This window comes from Symphodus melops, assembly GCF_947650265.1.
Source record: "Symphodus melops genome assembly, chromosome: 11".
Taxonomy (NCBI): Eukaryota; Metazoa; Chordata; class Actinopteri; order Labriformes; family Labridae; genus Symphodus; species Symphodus melops.
The window spans coordinates 8,046,804-8,065,359 of NC_136701.1; the positions used below are offsets into that span (position 1 = coordinate 8,046,804).

General features: G+C 42.5%; 1 protein-coding gene across 1 annotated transcript; it reads right to left on the minus strand.

Annotated features, from left to right (window-relative positions):
* Positions 1–475: 475 nt before the first annotated feature.
* zpld1a (zona pellucida-like domain containing 1a) lies at positions 476–17,560 on the minus strand. The gene is made up of 11 exons (XM_079356608.1): positions 17,531–17,560; positions 16,836–16,949; positions 16,297–16,517; positions 14,809–14,990; positions 13,701–13,773; positions 13,235–13,332; positions 8,323–8,403; positions 8,064–8,235; positions 6,730–6,832; positions 1,924–1,953; positions 476–931 (listed from the first exon to the last, which is right to left on the minus strand). Exons 2-11 carry the CDS (start codon positions 16,939–16,941, stop codon positions 756–758), a joined length of 1,242 nt encoding a protein of 413 aa, XP_079212734.1. The 5' UTR covers positions 16,942–16,949; positions 17,531–17,560; the 3' UTR covers positions 476–755.
* Positions 17,561–18,556: the final 996 nt, after the last annotated feature.

Consider the following 18,556-nt stretch of genomic DNA (forward strand, 5'->3'; position numbering starts at 1 on the left):
TGAGTAAACTGCTGATACATACTGTATGTTCAGAAAGATGACATTGAGCAGGTTTAAATCACAAGTCAAAGTGCAATATTTGCAATCTGCACAACTGTACACAAGTTCGACATTTCAGGCGAAGCTCTTCAATGGCATTTAAGAAAACAGATCAGGGAAGTTATAAACAATTACATTTGCTTTAAAGTGAGTTAGTGAACTAAATGTACTATAGTTACATCAAATCTATCAATTGATTAATCATAGGACTAACTACCCCCTTAATATGTAGCAATATTAATAAATTAAATAATTACCCAATGAAAACAATGTTAGATTTTATGTCAAGATAACATTAACATCTAAGGCTGCGGCTTTCTGTTAACAATGAATTACTAAATCAAATGCTTTCACTTGAAATGTTACCCTGTTTCCCTTTGATCTCTTAAGTTACATTTTCAATAAAGTACTTGTATACCAGCAGATATTATAAAAAAAACTGTATGCCATGTTACTGATCCGGTACTTTGTGGATGGAAGCTTTTTAGCTGAGGTATTACATGTAAATGTCAGGGTCCAGGGTGTGAAACACAAAAAATGTTGTATATCCCACTTCACTTCTGAGCTTATGAATGTCATACCTGTTACCAACTTTCTAGATCAACATTTAGCTTTTATAGTCCTGTAAAATGACTACATTCCCATACATCATGTCACATCTGTCCCTTTGTTAGCATTGTCACACATAAGGGAGTGTCCACTGTTGGCTCTGGTGCTCAGTTGAAGGCTGGGTTTCGGGCCCCTGACAAAGTGCTTGCAGGAGCACTCTTTCCTTTGAGGAGAGTGAGAGAGAAGATGAAGAAGCAAACGCTCATTACCCCCAGGATGATTACACCGGAGATGAGAGCACTGGTCACTGTGTTCATTTGAAAAACTGGAGCTTTCAGGTTGGCTAGAGCAACACAAACACAAATACATAATGAAACATCACTGGAATTCTACTTCTGAATATAACTTGAAAGCTAAATATCTCACAGTGCAATTATTTTCATTATATAAGACATTTATAGTTTCAATATCTGGAAAATTTTAATTTCACCCTCGCAACTTTCACATGCGTTCAAATTTCGTAAAACATAGAACAACAGAGCTTCTGCTATGCTATACATTTAAAGCCAGGCCCGAGAACTGTGTAGCATGCACAGAACACCTACGCCAGTTGAGTTGGTGTGACTAAGGTGTACCTGTATATATGTAAGAGCAAATAGAGCCCAACCTCATTATCCCAACATGTCAATCTTAGTTTGAGTTGAAGAAAGTTAACCAAATATGAGTTCAATCAGAATAACATACTTACCTACATTTTAAAAGACGAGTTTAAGTCAGAATAAAACAATTAACCGTCTTTTTCTAACTGCATGAAAAAGTACATGAAAAGGTACTGAGAAATTTCCGGACATCAAGCTGTGCAAAACAGCAGGGTTTAAAACAAGAAGTCAACTTTTAAAAATGAGGGACAAAGGTTGTTGCTGCTCGTTTTTGTGCACGTTCTCTTTCCGTCTTTTCCCTTTCAAAGCCCAACACAGTTGAAGCTGAGAGCTGTTTAACATCAGCCTGGTTCTGTCCGAGGTTTCTGCCTGTAAAAAGGACAATTTTCCTTGCCATTGTAATGTTGTAGGTGCGAACGATGCATCTTTTGACAGACCTTTCAAATGTCATTTTGTAAAATGTTTCGAAACACTTATTGAAGTTTGACTAGAAAAGGAAAAAAATGCTCTTCATATTACATCCCCTAATAGTTAAGAAGAGGATATAAAGCCTTACCTTTCCATTTGAACACCTTCAATTTTTTAAACAAGTGTTTTCATATTGTTTTTATGTATTGAAGACACATTGAAAGGCAACAGCAAACGTGTCTGTACACTTTGGACATGACCTACTTACCTAGCTGAGAGTTGTTGGTTGGTGTTTCGTCTGTGGAGCGGGAAAAGGAAAGGCATCCAAGATTAGTAGAATAACACTGTATTTGGTGTTGTATGTAGTGTATATACTTTGCAGTGAAACTGGAAGTTGTTCATTTCGTGCATGTTATTTGTTTAGACAGGATGCCCACAGGCACTATCTGTCACGTTACAGGTAGGAAACAGGGAGGGAGGACTCAATTGCAGAAAGAAAAATTTATTAAACAAAAGATAAAACAAAAACTTAATTAATAAATCCAAAACGTCCAAAAGAGCAGGCAGAGAAAAACAACGCAAATCAAAGGGAAGCAGGGAACATACGACAAACCACACCAACCAAAGACAACTACCATAAATAATGAACTGACAAGTGACTGAGGAAAACACAGAGACCAAATAGACAAGGGGTAATCAGATGCAGGTGAGACTAATAAGACAGGTGAGGACAATCAGGGCAATCACACAGGCGGGAAACACAAGGAACAAAGAACACAAGACCTGAACATTAGAGATCAGTCTGGCGCTGTGAGTGACGGCTGCCTCTCCAGCAGCTCTCTCTCTTTAGCCTTTTCTTAACTTTTTAAAAACTTTTTAGCTCTTTTGTTTACTCTTCCCTGCGAAGAGATCGTGTGCTTTATATATCCTATGGATACACTTAAGTTTAATACTTAACCAGGAGCCAGTTTTCTCACATTTTCTCGGGAGAAACTGCTGGCTCTAAGAACAATGGGACACGCTGGGATACGACATCCCATCCCGGAGGAGTTAAAGAGGAGACCCAGGGGCTGCAAGGCCGGAGCTAAGCTAAAAGCCGAGAAAGCGGAGAAACGGAGGCGCTACAAGCCATCGATTCCCTCCGTCATCATGGGGAATGTGAACTCGCTGCCGAACAAGATCGACGAGCTGTCCGCAGTGAACAATCAGCGGATCTACCGTGAGAGCAGCTTGTTCATCTTCATGGAGACATGGCTCAATCACCTAGTACCGGATGCTAACGTAAACATGTTGGGATTCACTGCCGTGAGAGCCGACAGAGACGCGAAAGCGAGCGGGAAAAGTAAAGGTGGGGGACTCATCATGTATGTTAACAACCGCTGGTGTAACCCAGGACATATCTCCGTAAAGACAGTCTTATGTTGCCGGGACCTCGAGCTGCTAGCTGTTAGCCTGCGGCCTCACTATCTACCGAGGGAGTTCAGTCACGTGATCGCCATCTGTGTGTACATCCCTCCGAGTGCGGACGCAGCCACTGCATGTGAGAAAATCCATTCTGTCACTGCGAGGCTGCAGACAAAGCACCCTGAGGCACTTATGATCATTTCTGGGGATTTTAATCATGCAACTCTGGACTCAAGTTTGGCTGTTTTTAATCAAGTTGTGGACTGTCCTACACGAAACAACAATAGATCTCCTGTATGTTAATGTAAAGGATGCATACAGAGCGACTCCCCTCCCCCCCCCCCCCCCATTAGGGAAGTCTAATCACAACTTGGTTCACCTACAGCCATCTTACACCCCCCTGGTCCAAAAGCTGCCCGTTAAAACTCGATCCATCAGGAGGTGGTCCCCAGAGATGGAAAGTGCCCTCAGAGATTGTTATAACACCACAGCCTGGGAGGTGCTGATGGATCCGCATGGTGAGGATATAGAGGGGATGACACACTGTGTGACGGACTACTTGAACTTCTGCGTCGACGTGGTCGCCCCTGTTAAGACTGTCCGCTGTTTCCCTAATAACAAGCCATGGGTAACGCGGGAAGTTAAGGCTGTCCTTAACAAGAAGAAGGCTGCCTTCAGGAGCAGAGACAGGGAGGCCATGAAGGCAGCACAGCAGGAGGTCAAGCGCTGTGTGAGGAAGCAAAGGACACCTACAGGAGAAAGGTGGAACAAAAGCTGAGGGAAAACAACATGAGGGAGGTCTGGGAAGGTGTGAGGACCATCACAGGTCACAACACAAAGACCAGGGCCGCAGGGGGAACAATGGAGAGGGCAAACGAACTGAATGATTTCTTCAACCGGTTCGACCAGTCCCTGCCCCCCCCTCTCCCACCCTCACCACAGCCATCTCTCCTCCTTCCCTCTGCACACCTTCCCCCGGAAACCACAACACCCCCCTCCTCAACACAATCTCCGCCCCATCTTACCACAGACCAGGTCAAAGGACAGCTGAGGAAGCTCCAATCCAGGAAAGCGGCAGGCCCGGACAAAGTGTGTCCAAGGCTATTGAAGACCTGCGCTGCTGAACTGGGGGAACCACTACAACGGCTCTTCAACCTTAGCCTGCAGCTAGGGAGAGTGCCCACCCTATGGAAGACATCATGCATCGTTCCGGTTCCAAAGAAGAACCGGCCCAGCGAGCTGAATGACTTCCGACCGGTGGCACTTACTTCACACCTAATGAAGACGCTGGAGCGACTCTTCCTCAGCCTACTCAGACCCCAGGTACAACACGCCCAGGACTGCCTGCAGTTCGCGTACCAGCCAGGTGTTGGTGTGAAGGATGCCATCCTGTACCTGCTACATCGAGGATCTGGATAAGGGAAGCGGCACTGTGAGGATCCTCTTCTTGGACTTCTCCAGTGCTTTCAACACTATCCAGCCCCCCCTGCTCCGGGACAAACTGAGCGGGATGGGAGTGGACCCCCACCTAGTGAACTGGATCTCTGACTACCTCACGGGCAGGCCTCAGTACGTCAGGCTGATGGACATCACGTCTGACACTGTGGTCAGCAGCACTGGAGCCCCCCAGGGCACAGTGCTGGCCCCTGTTCTCTTCACCCTGTACACCTCGGACTTCTGCTACAACTCTGAGCTGTGTCACATACAGAAGTACGCTGACGACACAGCCATTGTCGGGTGTATCAGGGATGGCAGGGAGGAGGAGTACCGGACACTGGTGGGGGACTTTGCTGCATGGTGCCACACGAACCAGCTACAGCTCAACACCTCTAAGACCAAGGAGCTGGTCATTGACTTTGGGAGGTCCAGACGGAGGATGCAACCTCTTCTGTTAGAGGGAGCTGAAGTGGAGGCTGTGGACTCCTACAAATACCTCGGGCTGTGTCTAGACAATAAACTGGACTGGACAACACACACCAACCACCTGTACGGGAAGACACAAAGCAGGATGTACTTCCTAAGGAGACTGCGGTCCTTTAACATCTGCAGCAAGTTGCTGGGGATGTTTTACCAGTCCGTGGTTTCCAGCGTGCTTTTTTACACCGTGGTATGCTGGGGGGCAGCATATCCAAACAGCACACATCCAGACTGGACAAACTGATCAGGCGGGCCGGCTCTGTGGTCGGCATGAAGCTGGACTTTCTGGTGACGGTGGCAGAGAAGAGGACACTGGACAAACTGCTGGATATTATGGACAATGCCAGCCACCCTCTGCACACCGTCATCAGTAACCAGAGGAGCCGTTTCAGTGAGAGACTGCTCCTTCCCAAGTGCAGAACCAACAGACTCAAAAACTCCTTTGTCCATCATGCCATCACGCTCTACAACTCCTCACTTGGGGGGAGGAGGACTAGAGCACACGGGACAGAGGGGTAGGAGTTGGAGCGTCTCTCACTGTGCAATAACACATGGACACTTTCACTTGGATGTGCAATAAATCTCAACCAAGTGCAATAATCGCAACAATAATCATTGCCTTTTTTTTTGTATATTTTGCTTCTTCCATGCATATTTTTTGTATATTTTTTCCAACGGAAGAGTGTTCTATTATTTATGCTATATTATTCTTTACATTGTTACTTTTTGTTTTGTTACCTGCTACATTTTTATTTTTATTGTATATGCTGCTGGAACCTAAATTTCCTTGAGGGAGTCATCCCAAAAGGATCAATAAAGTTCAGTCTAAGTCTAAGTCTAGAGGATAAGTACAAAGTAAAACCCAACACTGACAAGACTAGAACTAAAACGAACTATGAACTAAAACGAAAAAGAAACACTTAAAACAAGACTAAGAAACATTAAACACCAAATTAAGAACCTGAAAACACAAGTAACAGGAAACAAGCTTACAGACAACAGAAGGACACAAGGAAACACAAAAGACTAAAGTAAACAAGACTATGAAATACACAAGGGAAACAAACTGAACACTAAGGAAAACATAAAAACTAAAACAAGACGAAACACAGAACCAAACCATGACACTATCTGAATATCTGGGTTGCCCATAAGTGTTTCCAGTGTGTACTTTCCCCCCTTTGACTAACCTCAAAGGACACAGGGATATAAAGTGTTTTTCAACCCTGCTCTAATGAAATTTTTTTTAATTAACAATTGGGAGTATATACTGAAGTCTTTTCAGACCTACCAGCTAAACATATCATAAGTGTGGAATAAACAACTGTTGCTTTATACCTTGTATATGTCTGACATGGTTGTAACTGGTCAGATTCTGAATAGGTGAGTTACAAAACTAATAGAATTAACATTTTTGTTATAATCATTATTGGTGTTGTTGCTGTGAGTTCTACAGTCTTTCTTTCAATCAGTTTCAAAAGAACACCCTAACCTGATTGATATTTTGCCAACACCATGCCTTTTACCTTTTACCAAATGAAAGACCCTTACAGCTGCTTTAACAACTTGTCTGATGACAGCTTTCAGAAAAGAGAACATTTTTCTTATTTAAAGTAATGTAAAAGGCTGACAGTTCTGCACTCTGAGTAAAACATAAAGATAAGATAACAGAGATATATGGGCAGTGTTGTTGGACAATATCAGGGACAGGAGCTTGGTTGAAAACAGATGCTGAGGAGAAACAGAACCTTACCACTCCGGGTGATGATAGGCCCTGCAGTCAGGACGGCATTCCCAGATACAACATTTGATTCCTTTCTCTCGACGACATCTCTCTTTTTCCTGCTTCCACAGATCTAAGAAAAAAGGCAACAAGATATGATGATAAACAAAAATATTGACTCCAGTTTCTTATAAGATATTACACATACACATAGTTAATGGTTAATATCACAAACACATATTACTTTTCTACATCTTCTAGGCCTACACTGTTCTAGGTTTTTATGATGTGATGTCAAAAATCATGTATGTTTCAATTTAAAAATATCAGATACTGTATGTTTCTTGTGATGATTTGAAAGACATTATATTTCAAAAACTAAAAGCATATTCCCATTTGCCAGTCAAATTTGGGTTAAAACCAGACCAGGGTCTTCTTAGAGTTACTATGGAATTGAAGAAACATTGATGATCAAACACAAACCATAATTGTTTGTAAAGATATATTACAGAGTTCCCTAACATGTTTAGTTAATACTGTGTAAAGACCCTAAGGCTGAATGATACCATAGTAATACAACTGTGTGATTTTAAAAATGTTGCGATGCAATGGCAGCTCATACTGAATGACTGAATTGGTGAAGCTGCCCGAGCAAAGCTCACAATGTATGTGCTTGCTGACATGAAGCAGGGGCAAAAGCGTATGCCTATAGACCAAGTGTAAAAGATAAGCAGGTGAAATATGGAGTATTTTTGTTGTACGCTTCCCTTGTGAGCAGAAAAAGGTACTTGTTACATGACAAGATTACAATACTTATTATAAGTAATCTTTTGCTGCTTTGCGAAAGTGTTCAAGAAGGATTTGGCCGAGTCTTTGTAATATAGCAATAAGTAAGGTCTTTTACCTGCATTTGGTAAATATAACATTGATTACAGTAAGGTGTTTTTACCTGCTCCTTTGTAATACTAAATAAGAAAGAGTAAGGTCTTTTACCTGCTTTTTGTAAAGCGTCTTGAGATAACACTTGTTGTGAATTGGTGCTATACAAATAAAGGTTGATTGATCGGAAAGTTACTTTTTAGCCACAGCGCTTTTAAGTTATAAGGCATGTCTGTTGTATTGTCTAGACCTTCGATTTTCTTTTTTTGTGATGACTAAAGGCAAATGGAGATGAGGCATTTTTTTACTTTTATGAAAATGTAAACTTGAATTTAAGAATTAACAAGTTACACCTGTAATTACAGTAAAAAAATATATTTGTGTACGTTAAAGGATCACTTTGTAACACATTACCGCCAACAATGCTTGGGGATGCTGAAATAAATGAGTTGTTCATGTTAGATGTGAAGCTATTATTATCTTACTGGCATGAGCATGGGACAGTCATCAGATCGACACAACTTGGTGACACAGTGGAGGAAGACTGTGGACATCTTCTGGTTCTTGTGCTTTACAAAGCGGAATACTTCAAAGGCAAAGCGGCCCATTTGGCTCTTCCCATTTTCAAAGACGGTAGTCTGGGGGTCTTTCTCACAACTGGCCCAGGGAGGTAAAATGAGAAAGATTAGTAAGAAGAAGAAGAAAGCCACAAGTGATAAAATTATGTATGTCTGTATGAGTTACCTAAAGAAAAGATCATAGCGTAGGTCATCGTTTGGGTTTCCAGAAGGTGTGGTATAACAGTAATCCATCAGAATGTTCCATCTATTAACCATTAAGAATGAGAAAGTGTGGTTTCAGGGACTTCAACGCAAACCTACTCATACAGGATAAAAGCAGCGAAAAACTGTCTCTCATTAAAGTAAACTTATCTAGTTGTCTCTCTCCAAATTCTAATTTTAAGGAAATCTTAATTGAAAATTCATTTGAAAGACCTTTCAAACAAATGTGATGTTTCAAATCCATAAGCATAAAGTCTGGTAAACGTAATAAATAGACTTCTCAAAATCAGATCCGACCCCTATTCAAAACCAAAGCAGAGATACAATTTGTCTGTCCGACTGGCCAAGAGACTAGAAAATCCTGTTGAAAAGGTGCAGTTTTAATAACTTTTCCAATATGGTACACAAATGTTGCATCGATAGAGTGAAACTAACAGGAAATTAAGCACAAGGTAACCACTAAATAATGGGTAGATTTGTGACACATGTTTTGCATAATTAGTGTGAAACAGATGGGAAAGGAATCACTAGGTAATGGGTATATAGTGAGTACTTCCTCATCACATGTTCTAGAGTAGCTTATGATTAATTAGTGGGAAAGAAATGGGGAAATAACTATTAGGTAACCACAAGGTAATCATTAGATAATCATGGGTAGATAGTAAGTACTTCTTCATCACATGTTTTAGAGTAGCTAATGATGAACAGATAATGAATGCTGGATAAACCACGCACATGTTTGCAATGGGGAAAAAAACTACTAGTTAACCATGAGTTAAGATATAGATATCTAGTAACTTATCTAATTCTATAGTATGAGTATGAATAAGTTGAGGCATCATATTGGGTAATTACTCAGCACTGAAACATTACTGTACCTAACCATTACTTGACCTGTGACCTATAGTAAAGTTAGGCATCATCCTGGGTAGTTAATTAGTACTGAGGCATTACATTACCATTACTTAGTGGTTACTTATAGGTTACTTAGTAGTTCTCTAACGGTTCCCTATTGGTAACATAGGGGTTACCTACAGTAATAGTTACCTAGTAGTTATTTTCCCATTGTTTACCCACTAATTAATCATGGCCCAGCAGGGCTGAGCCCTAACGGACAAGACAGGCCGGTCTTCTTGTGGACCTACCATCCACAGAGGAAACCGTAGGGGTCGGGTGCAGTGTAGATCGGGCGGCAGTCGACAGTGTCTGCAACCCGATCCCCGGACACGGCTTCTGGCTTTTGGGACATGGAATGTCACATCACTGGGGGGAAGGATCCTGAGCTTGTGCGGGAGGTCAAGAGGTACCAGCTAGATATAGTCAGGCTCACCTCCACGCACAGCTTGGGCTCTGGAACCCTGGAAGCTCTGGAAGATTCAGTATCTTAAGTCTCTGCATGTGCAGGGGCTGCTATGGTTGACACGTCTCTGTAACATCACATGGAAGTCAGGGACAGTGTTGGGGACTGGCAGACTGGGGTGGTGGTACCTCTTTTCAAGAAGGGGGATAGGAGGGTGTGTCCCAACTACCGGGGAATCACACTCCTCAGCTTCCCTGGGGAAGTCTATTCCAGGGTACTGGAAAAGAGGATCCGGCCATTATTCGAACCTCAAATCCAAGAGGAACAATGTGTCTTTCATCCCAGCCACGGAACACTGGACCAGCTCTACACTCTCCATCAAGTGCTCAAGGATTCATGGGAGTTTGCCCAACCAGTCCACATGTGCTTTGTGGAGAAGGAGTTCGACCGTGTCCCCCATGGCGCCCTGTAGGGGGTGCTCCAAGAGCATGGGGTCCGGGCCCTTTGCTAAGGGCGGTCTAGTCCCTGTATGACCGGAAAAGAAGCCTGGATCACATTGCCGGCAGTAAGTCGGACTTGTTCCCAGTAAGTGTTGCACTCCGGCAGGGCAGCCCTTTGTCATCAGTTCTGTTCATAACCTGTATGGACAGAATTTCTAGGTGCAGTCAGGGGCCAGAAGGGGTACGGTTTGGGGAGCTCAGGATCTCGTCTCTGCTTTTTGCAAATGATGTGGTCCTGTTGGCTCCATAGAACCTGAACCTCCAGCGCACACTGGGGTGCTTTGCTGCCGAGTGTGAGGCGGCTGGGATGAGGATCAGCACCTCTAAATCTGAGGCCATGGTTCTCGACTGGAAAAAATTGGCTTGCCATCTCTGGGTCGGTGGGGAGTCCTTGCCCCAAGTGGAGGAATTTAAGTATCTTGAGGTTTTGTTCACGAGTGAGGGGAGGTTGAAGCGCGAGATCGACAGACGGATTGGTGCGGCTTCCACAGTCATGCAGTTGCTGTATTCCATCACGGCAAAGAAGGAGCTAAGCCGAAAGGCGAGGCTCTCGATTTACCAGTCGATCTTTGTTTCTACCCTCACCTATGGTCATGAGCTTTGGGCCATGACCGAAAGACTTTAGACTTTATTGTCCCCGAGGGGAAATTCTTTTTCACCAGAGCAGTGCAGTTTAAGGGCTGCGCGCAGACAAAAAATGACAAGGGGACATACATGGGGGACAACAAGACATACAGTGCATATGGTTGTGAGAAAACAGGGGAATAAAACTGAGGTGGATCTGTGTCAGGCATCTTATTGAGGGCTGCAATGACTGCGGGCACCAGGCTTTTGCCGTATCGCACCCTCCTTCACAACAGGGACCTGTACCTGCGTCCGGAGGGCATGATGGTGAGGTGGCAGTTGAGTGAGTGTCGCTGAGGAAGTTGTGCAGGAAGTGGATCAGAATGGGTGGAGTGTTAAGTTTATGTAGCTTCTGGATGAGCAAGTGCCTTTGAATGGTATTGAATGCGGAGCTGAAGTCCACGAAGAGGATCCTTACGAAAGTGCCTCCTGTAGGCGAATTGGAGAGGGTCCAGATGAGGTTTGACAAATGGGAGGATGGCCTTCAGCAGCAGTTTTTCCAGGCATTTCATTAGTATGGGTGTGAGGGCAATGGGGCGGTAGTGGTTGAGGTCGGAGGATCATGGATTCTTGGGTACCGGGATTATTGTTGCGCTTTTCCAGAGGAGGGGTATTGTAGCAGTCAGATATGACTCACAGAAAAAGGAGTGGTCGATTGGAGCCAGTTCTGTGGCACAGGTCTTTAGCACCCTTGCTGGGATGCCGTCGGGCCCCTACAATCTTCCTGAGCGAAGAGACATGGTAAGCAACTCCAGGTCAGGCAGACAGTCCCTCCGGTGGATTTATATGTTGCTACACCATCTGTCGTTGATGTAGAGACAGACCCCACCGCCCCTTGTTTTCCCCGAGTTCCTGGTTCTGTCTGACCTGATGAAGGCGAAGTTGTCGAGGCTAACCTTGTCGTCGGATACCGACTCGTCCAGCCAGGTCTCAGTCAGGGCGATGATGCAGGTGTCCCTGAAGGCCCTTTCCATTCTGCACCGGGCATGGAGCAGGTCCATTTTGTTCTGGAGGGAGCGGATATTTGAGAGGATAATGGAGGGGAGAAAGAACGAGATCCCGGATACAAACGGCCAAAATGGGCTTCCTCTGTAGGGTGGCTGTGCACACCCTTCAGCCCCGTTTCCACACAGCAGTACTGTACAGTACAGTTTGATATGGTTTGGTTCGATTAAGCCTGATCCCTTTTGTGTTTCCACAGCCACCCGTGCCCTATTTGGTAGGTGGCGTGCAAGCTGGATGCCGATAGCTGCTACGTAATAGCATCACACGATAACAGCTAACCGCTCACAGCTCGTCGCTAACAAAACAATTCCACAAAGGAGAAAAACGTGACACAAACAAAACCAACAATGGAGGACATCCAGCAATTCATCCACACTATCATTTGACTCTTTATTACAAAAACTCAATCAAGCTTTGTTTCAGAGAAGGCTGTGTGCCTCGAGGAGAAATACAGACTTAAACAATCCCCTGTGTATTACAGTCAATGGTTTAAACACGGTGGGGTTTTGTTTGCAACGTCAGACGGGAAGTGACGATTCTTTCAACCAATCAATGGACTGCAGTGTTTAGCTCCACCTTTTCGGGTCGGCTCAATATTCTTGGCACCCCAACGCAAGGGTCCCAAAAACTATGATGGTACGAATCGGTTATTTGGGAATCTTTCCCAGGATTAGTGTAAAGAAACACCGCAAAATGCGTGCACCCAAGACGAAACGATCTGAATCGCTCGGTGGAAACTGGGTTTTACAGATAGGGTGAGGAGCTCAGTCACCAGGGAGGAGCTCGAAGTATAGCCGCAACTCCTCCACATCGAGAGGAGTCAGCTGAGGTGGCTTGGGCATCTGTTCCGGGTGCCCCCTGGACGTCTTCCTGGGCAGGTGTTCCGGGAATGTCCCTCCAGGAGGACGTCATTGGGTAGACCCATGACACACTGGAGAGACTATGTCTCCCGGCTGGCCTGGGAACACCTTGGCGTTCCACCGGAAGAGCTGGAGGAAGTGTCTGGGGAGAGGGATGTCTGGGCGTCTCTGCTTAGACTGCTGCCCCCGCGACCCAGCCCCGGATAAGCGGTAGAAAATGCATAGATGGATAATTAATAATGAGCTACTCTAGATCATCAACCCATTTATTAGTGGTTTCTTTCTGGTTACCCAGTGGTTACTTTCCCATTTGTTTCACACGAACTATACAACATGTGTAATTTTTTGTAGTGTGTATTAGTGAGTATTAGTATAGTTTTATTTTAATTGTAGGTTACGTAGCCTGAGTGTTTCTCTTTAAACATTCCACCGAGCCTACTTGGCATATAACAAATGAAGGTCACAAGATTTGGTAACCTGCTCTGCATCTGTGAAAGCTACAGTGTAACCCTATAATCTTGGTATAAAGGAGCATGGCAATGTTGCTGCTTTACTCAGATTGAATGATCATTTGTTGAAGAGTACCTCTTGTCAAGGTTAGAAGCTTTCACCGCTGCAAACACCCTTGTCTTTAAGGTCAGTCCTGCCATAGGGATGGACAGCTGCTGAACATATGATGAGTCCTGCAACACAAACCATAGCAGATATCAGCATGTTTGTTACTTTTGTTTGACTCTGACCTTGCTCTTTCATGTGACAGATTTGTCACTGTCACTACGGATTGAGGATAAGTTTTAGATTGGTTTGACAAGGAAATGTTTTTACGGTTTGAATTATCTGCATCTTCTCAACGTGTATTATCACTCACATAAGTCATTGCAGGTCATAACAGGAAAAGGTTTGGGTTGGCCATTCTAGCTGCAGAACTTCTCACTTCTTGGCTGCATACTAACTACAGAGTTTGCATCTAGCTTTGTCTACAGTGTAAAAGTTGCAGCTTCCTAAATTTAGCAAATTAACAGATATTTGGACTAAATAAAAGTGAACTTACATTGTACAGCAATAAATTCAACGTGCTGATGAAAGTACCATTGCTGTCCTTCACTGAGATTGCAGCTGCTGACCTTCATTCAAGAAAAAAGAGACCAAAGTAGCCAACACCATTTTTACAAAAAATTCAAATATACTATAACAGACTTTTTAAAAGAGCATTCTTGTTGAAACTTACACACATCAATGTCTTCCTTTGCTATTCTAAGCTATATAAGGGTTGACAAAAATTATAGCTGGTTCCCACTCTGTAGAAACAGTACAATAAATTTGTAAACATCAACTTTAAATTAAAATAAAACATTGCTATTTTTATACTCTATTTAGTCATATGAGTAGGTATGCTGTATTTATCAGCTCTAAGAATTATTTTATTTCTTATCAGATTCAGTGAGTTGTTTTAGGTAAAAAAAAACACCTTTCATAAAATATGGTTACAAAAAACTGCTTTGAAACTTTAACAGCTGAGAATAATCAAATTGATTTGACGAGGAGAAGTACATTCTTGCTTTTTTTAAAGCTGAAATTTGTTGTGACTATTCTGATGCTTTAGACCAGGGGTCCTCAATACGCGGGCCGCATCCGGCCCATTGGCCGCTTGTTTGTGGCCCCCGAACTGTTATTCCTTCACTATGTGTTTTGGTTGGGTCACGTGGCACGTGTGTACTGGGACTTGGCTCCATGACAACAACTATACGCAGATAGATTGTTACTGGGTCACTCACTGCAGCAAGCAATTTTTAACTTTCACTTTTGTTTTTGGAGCAGTTTGCACATTGACGTTTTGCTGGCTGTAAGAGCCTGATTTACTAAAATCCCAACGAAAGAGTAGCTTACTAAATCGCGTGTTCACAATACTTGTTATTTTGCTCATATGAAAGACACAATCCTCACTGCCTGCATTTCGTAGATCGGATAGCACACATAAACACACAAACCTTTAGTAAAAATAAATTGAATAAAAAGGACATTTCGTTTTAAATATTACAGTAGTATTACGGCCATTTATTATTGATATATTATTGATTTGTATTTGAGTACCCCTGCTTTAGACGTTGAACACATTTTTTGTTAAGACTGTGATATATAATTATTTCAGAGAGACTCACGAGGCTAGCTGAGTGTTGTTGACCAGGTATTCCAGTGGGTAACTGCAGCTGAACTTGTACAGAAGACCTGGCAGGTAACTTATAATGGCAGGGGGGTCTGGTGTGTCGATATACCCTGATATGTTTCCAATCTGCACGAGTGAGAGGTTCCCATAAGCATTGGGTCCTTGAGCTGTGGAGACCTGAAGGGAAGAACATCAGAAGGAAATGCTCACTGATTCACTACTGTGCTCACAGTAGGGTTAATAGAATAGAGTAGAGTAGAGAACACTTAATGGTCTACTTTAGCATGTAAACACAGAAATGGGTCTTTGATGTGCATGCACAAAGCTAATACATTAACCTCCTGAGACCCAGCAATTCATAAAGCAAAAACATCGACAAAAACAAAATAATATATATTACACACTATTACTAATTAATATAAAACACACTTAAAATCAACATGTAAGTAATGAACGCAGACAAACAGAATAAACACAGAAACAAAAGAGCTAATTTGAAACAAGGCAGCAGGTTGTTCATATAAATAGTGACGAGGTGTTAAATAATGATGAAAAGTAACATGTGCAGTATAAAGTAGCTTTCTGACTTACAATAAGTGTTCCTGCTGATTCAGATATTTATTATGGATCGCAGTGGTCCTCTTAAATTTTCACACTTAAGCCTCTGTGTGTCTTTTTAAAGTTGGGTTTTCTTGCAGCCTGTGGTTGTACTCCTCAGTTTAACACTTTGAAAAATGTCACCTTGTTTTTAATACTCAGATGGTCATACCATGATTCACTGTTAAAAGTTAATGTTCTTTTAAAAAAATCACATTAATTTAAAGTTTCACTTATTTTTTTAGCTCATCATTTTTATGTGGAAAAAATTGTCCCTGTAGAGTGGAACTCTGTGCAGAATAAAGATATAAATAGCGTCTATCCACATTCAGACTCAAAACAAGAGCAAATTGCAACGAGCTTATAGTAAAGGGGGAGCCAGATATGAAGATGGCAATAAATCGTGGTCCTGAATCAAGAGTTACAATTGTGGTAAAAAGCAGCAATATTAACAGATTTCACAGGCATTTTGACTCACAGCAACTTCTTTTGTGTCATAAAGTTACAACTTTATGACACAAACAAGGATAAATCAATGTTAATTGTAAAAATGTTGACAGGATAAAAAAGAGGAACACAGCTGATAAAAAGAAGGTAAGAGATGAGTGAGGAATCACATTAACATTGATTGTTGTATTTACCCTTGATGGAGGTTGTTTTGCATTTTTCAGTTAATCCCATATTGTGAATGTCCCAGCATTTTCCATCCCTTGTTCAGGGATGTTTTTAATTGCTTAAAAGATATCTCGTAAAAGCTACACATATTATTATGAAACTAAATCATCTGGATTAAGTCAAGTACAATAATACAAAAGTCAACTTGGTTTTTCGCTGCAGTGTCACTGACTCTGAATTATGTAAAACACGAGAATGTGGTGCTGCTTACCACCAGAGTATTGCCACAAGACTCAAGTGTGGCCAGGCTGATACTGAAGATGACCACGGTAGGAAAGGTGTTGTTGTTGATGAATCCGCGGCAGTGGGCGTCTCCATGACGACCATTTAGGGCCAGGTCAGTGTCGGTGTAGCCAGAAAACAGGACAGGGCAGAAATTGATCTTAAGGGTGATAGTCTGCACGCCACAGTACACACTGATATCCCTCTCGGCTATGAGACACACACCCACAAATATGCGCACACACATACAGACACACACGCACACAGGAGCACAGGAATGAAAGAAAATCACATTATATGTTACTGTCTGTTCAAAAAATATACCAGCATTTTTTGGGACACTTTTGGGATAAAAGTATAACACATTCATGTTGAATTATTTATTTTTAAACTGTGTCATATGGAAAAATCCTTTTTAGAAAATGTTGTGGGCATATTTTTTTCTTATCTAAGTATTAACATGTATTTCAGTTCTGGGGAAACTGAAACAAGACTACGTGTCAGTTTGAGTTTCTCTGAATCCTTTACCTGGGAAGCGGCTGTGAAAGTTGCCGTCACAGTTGTATCCATTGAATTGAGCTCCAACTGATTCAGCCTTAATAAATATTAAAATGATCAAAAGAATATGTTCCATTTCAGCACCTGGAACAAATCAAGAAATTGAAGTTAATGTAACAAATCCAGTGTATGCCCTTCAGCTGTGTATGATGTAATGAAAACAAGGGAAAACTGTCATTTATTTTATTGGTTCCTAAGAAAAATCCTGAGTGATTGTTCTGCATTTTTGCAGATGACAAAGGAATATTTTCTCAGAATCCAAAGTGCAATCCAAAAGGAAACTATTATGAAGACTATGACCCCAGCATGGATCACTAAGAATCTTAACAGACATTTCCTCAAAAGATTTCAGTTTCCTTTCACAGTGCTGACTTCAAATTATTCTATCAAACAGAGTGAAAGAAAACACATTTTACGTGGTATCAAAGTATTAAGAAATTATGCTGAATCAAGTTCTTCTTCGAGTATAATGGCTTAATCTCATCATAACATCTCAGTATCATTTGAAAGCATCTTATCACAAAATTGTTGTCAATTTCAGATGGAGACTCAATCCTGAAGAAACAGCTAAATTCTTCTTTTGCTTCTTTAGCTCTGACAGCAGACAATGGGTATTTCTGAAAGCCTGTGGTAAAAAAAGGCAGACAAGAAGGAGAACAACTCACCCTGGATCCTGGAAGCCAGCAAGTCAGCGGTTCTCCATAAGCTTGGGACAGACGATGGAATGGTCTGCACAGCATCCCTACCTGGCAACTAGAAACAGCACTCAGGAGCAGGGGGGGAAAAGGGATCCAACACATAAGAGATTCATTATTTGAACATGTCAACAAAAAAGGGCTGTCGAGAGTGAACATGGGAAAGTCCATCAAATCTGAATGTGTTATACAAATCCTTTCACGTTCGCAGAAACATGAGCAGGTTTTGAAGTTTCCCACTCATATCCTTTCGGCCCAATCTGGCTGTGTCACTGCTCACAAATGGTTTGACGCTGCATGAGGTCCAGTGGCGGTGGGGGGGAGAATTATCTTTTCATCACCCCAGTGGCCCTGGCTTGCTGACTGAGCCTTTCTTTTCTCCTTGGGCCGGTTTGGCACCGCAGAGCCCACCACGCAGGCCTTTGGCCCCTGGAATCCACACTTTTCATGTTTTGTGTGCAAGAGTCCTCCGTCAGCACAGCAGCAGGTAATCTGCTCAATGGGGCTGCATGCTGCTGCCGGCCTTGTACCTGATCCCTCAAACTTTGATTCCTGGTCAAAGGGCTCCCACCACATGAAGACAACAAAGAAAAAAAACAAAGTTCATGAAGTTTCAAGGGATTAGCTGGACCTTACTGACTGAGCTTCTATATGGCTGACAGTATGTGATGGGCTTCAGACAATGGAAACTAAAACACACTTTTCAAAGTGAACCAAACAGAGGACATACAGGAATCCTGTGACTAGGAAATGTGAGATAGCAAGCACATTGCAGCGGCAGTTTTTCAGTAAATGTTAACTTTTGGTCCCAAATAGCTAACAAAAGAGCACTTGTTTGGTACCTCTCTTCAAATACTCCAAGTCTGTCATCACTAAGATCAGTTTTCATTACCTACAGTATGTGCTAGCTTCTAAACAATTTTTACTGTTCTGCATCAGCTTGATGAAGATGTATCATTAGCTTGATGCAGAGCAGAGCTAGATTGAAATCTACAT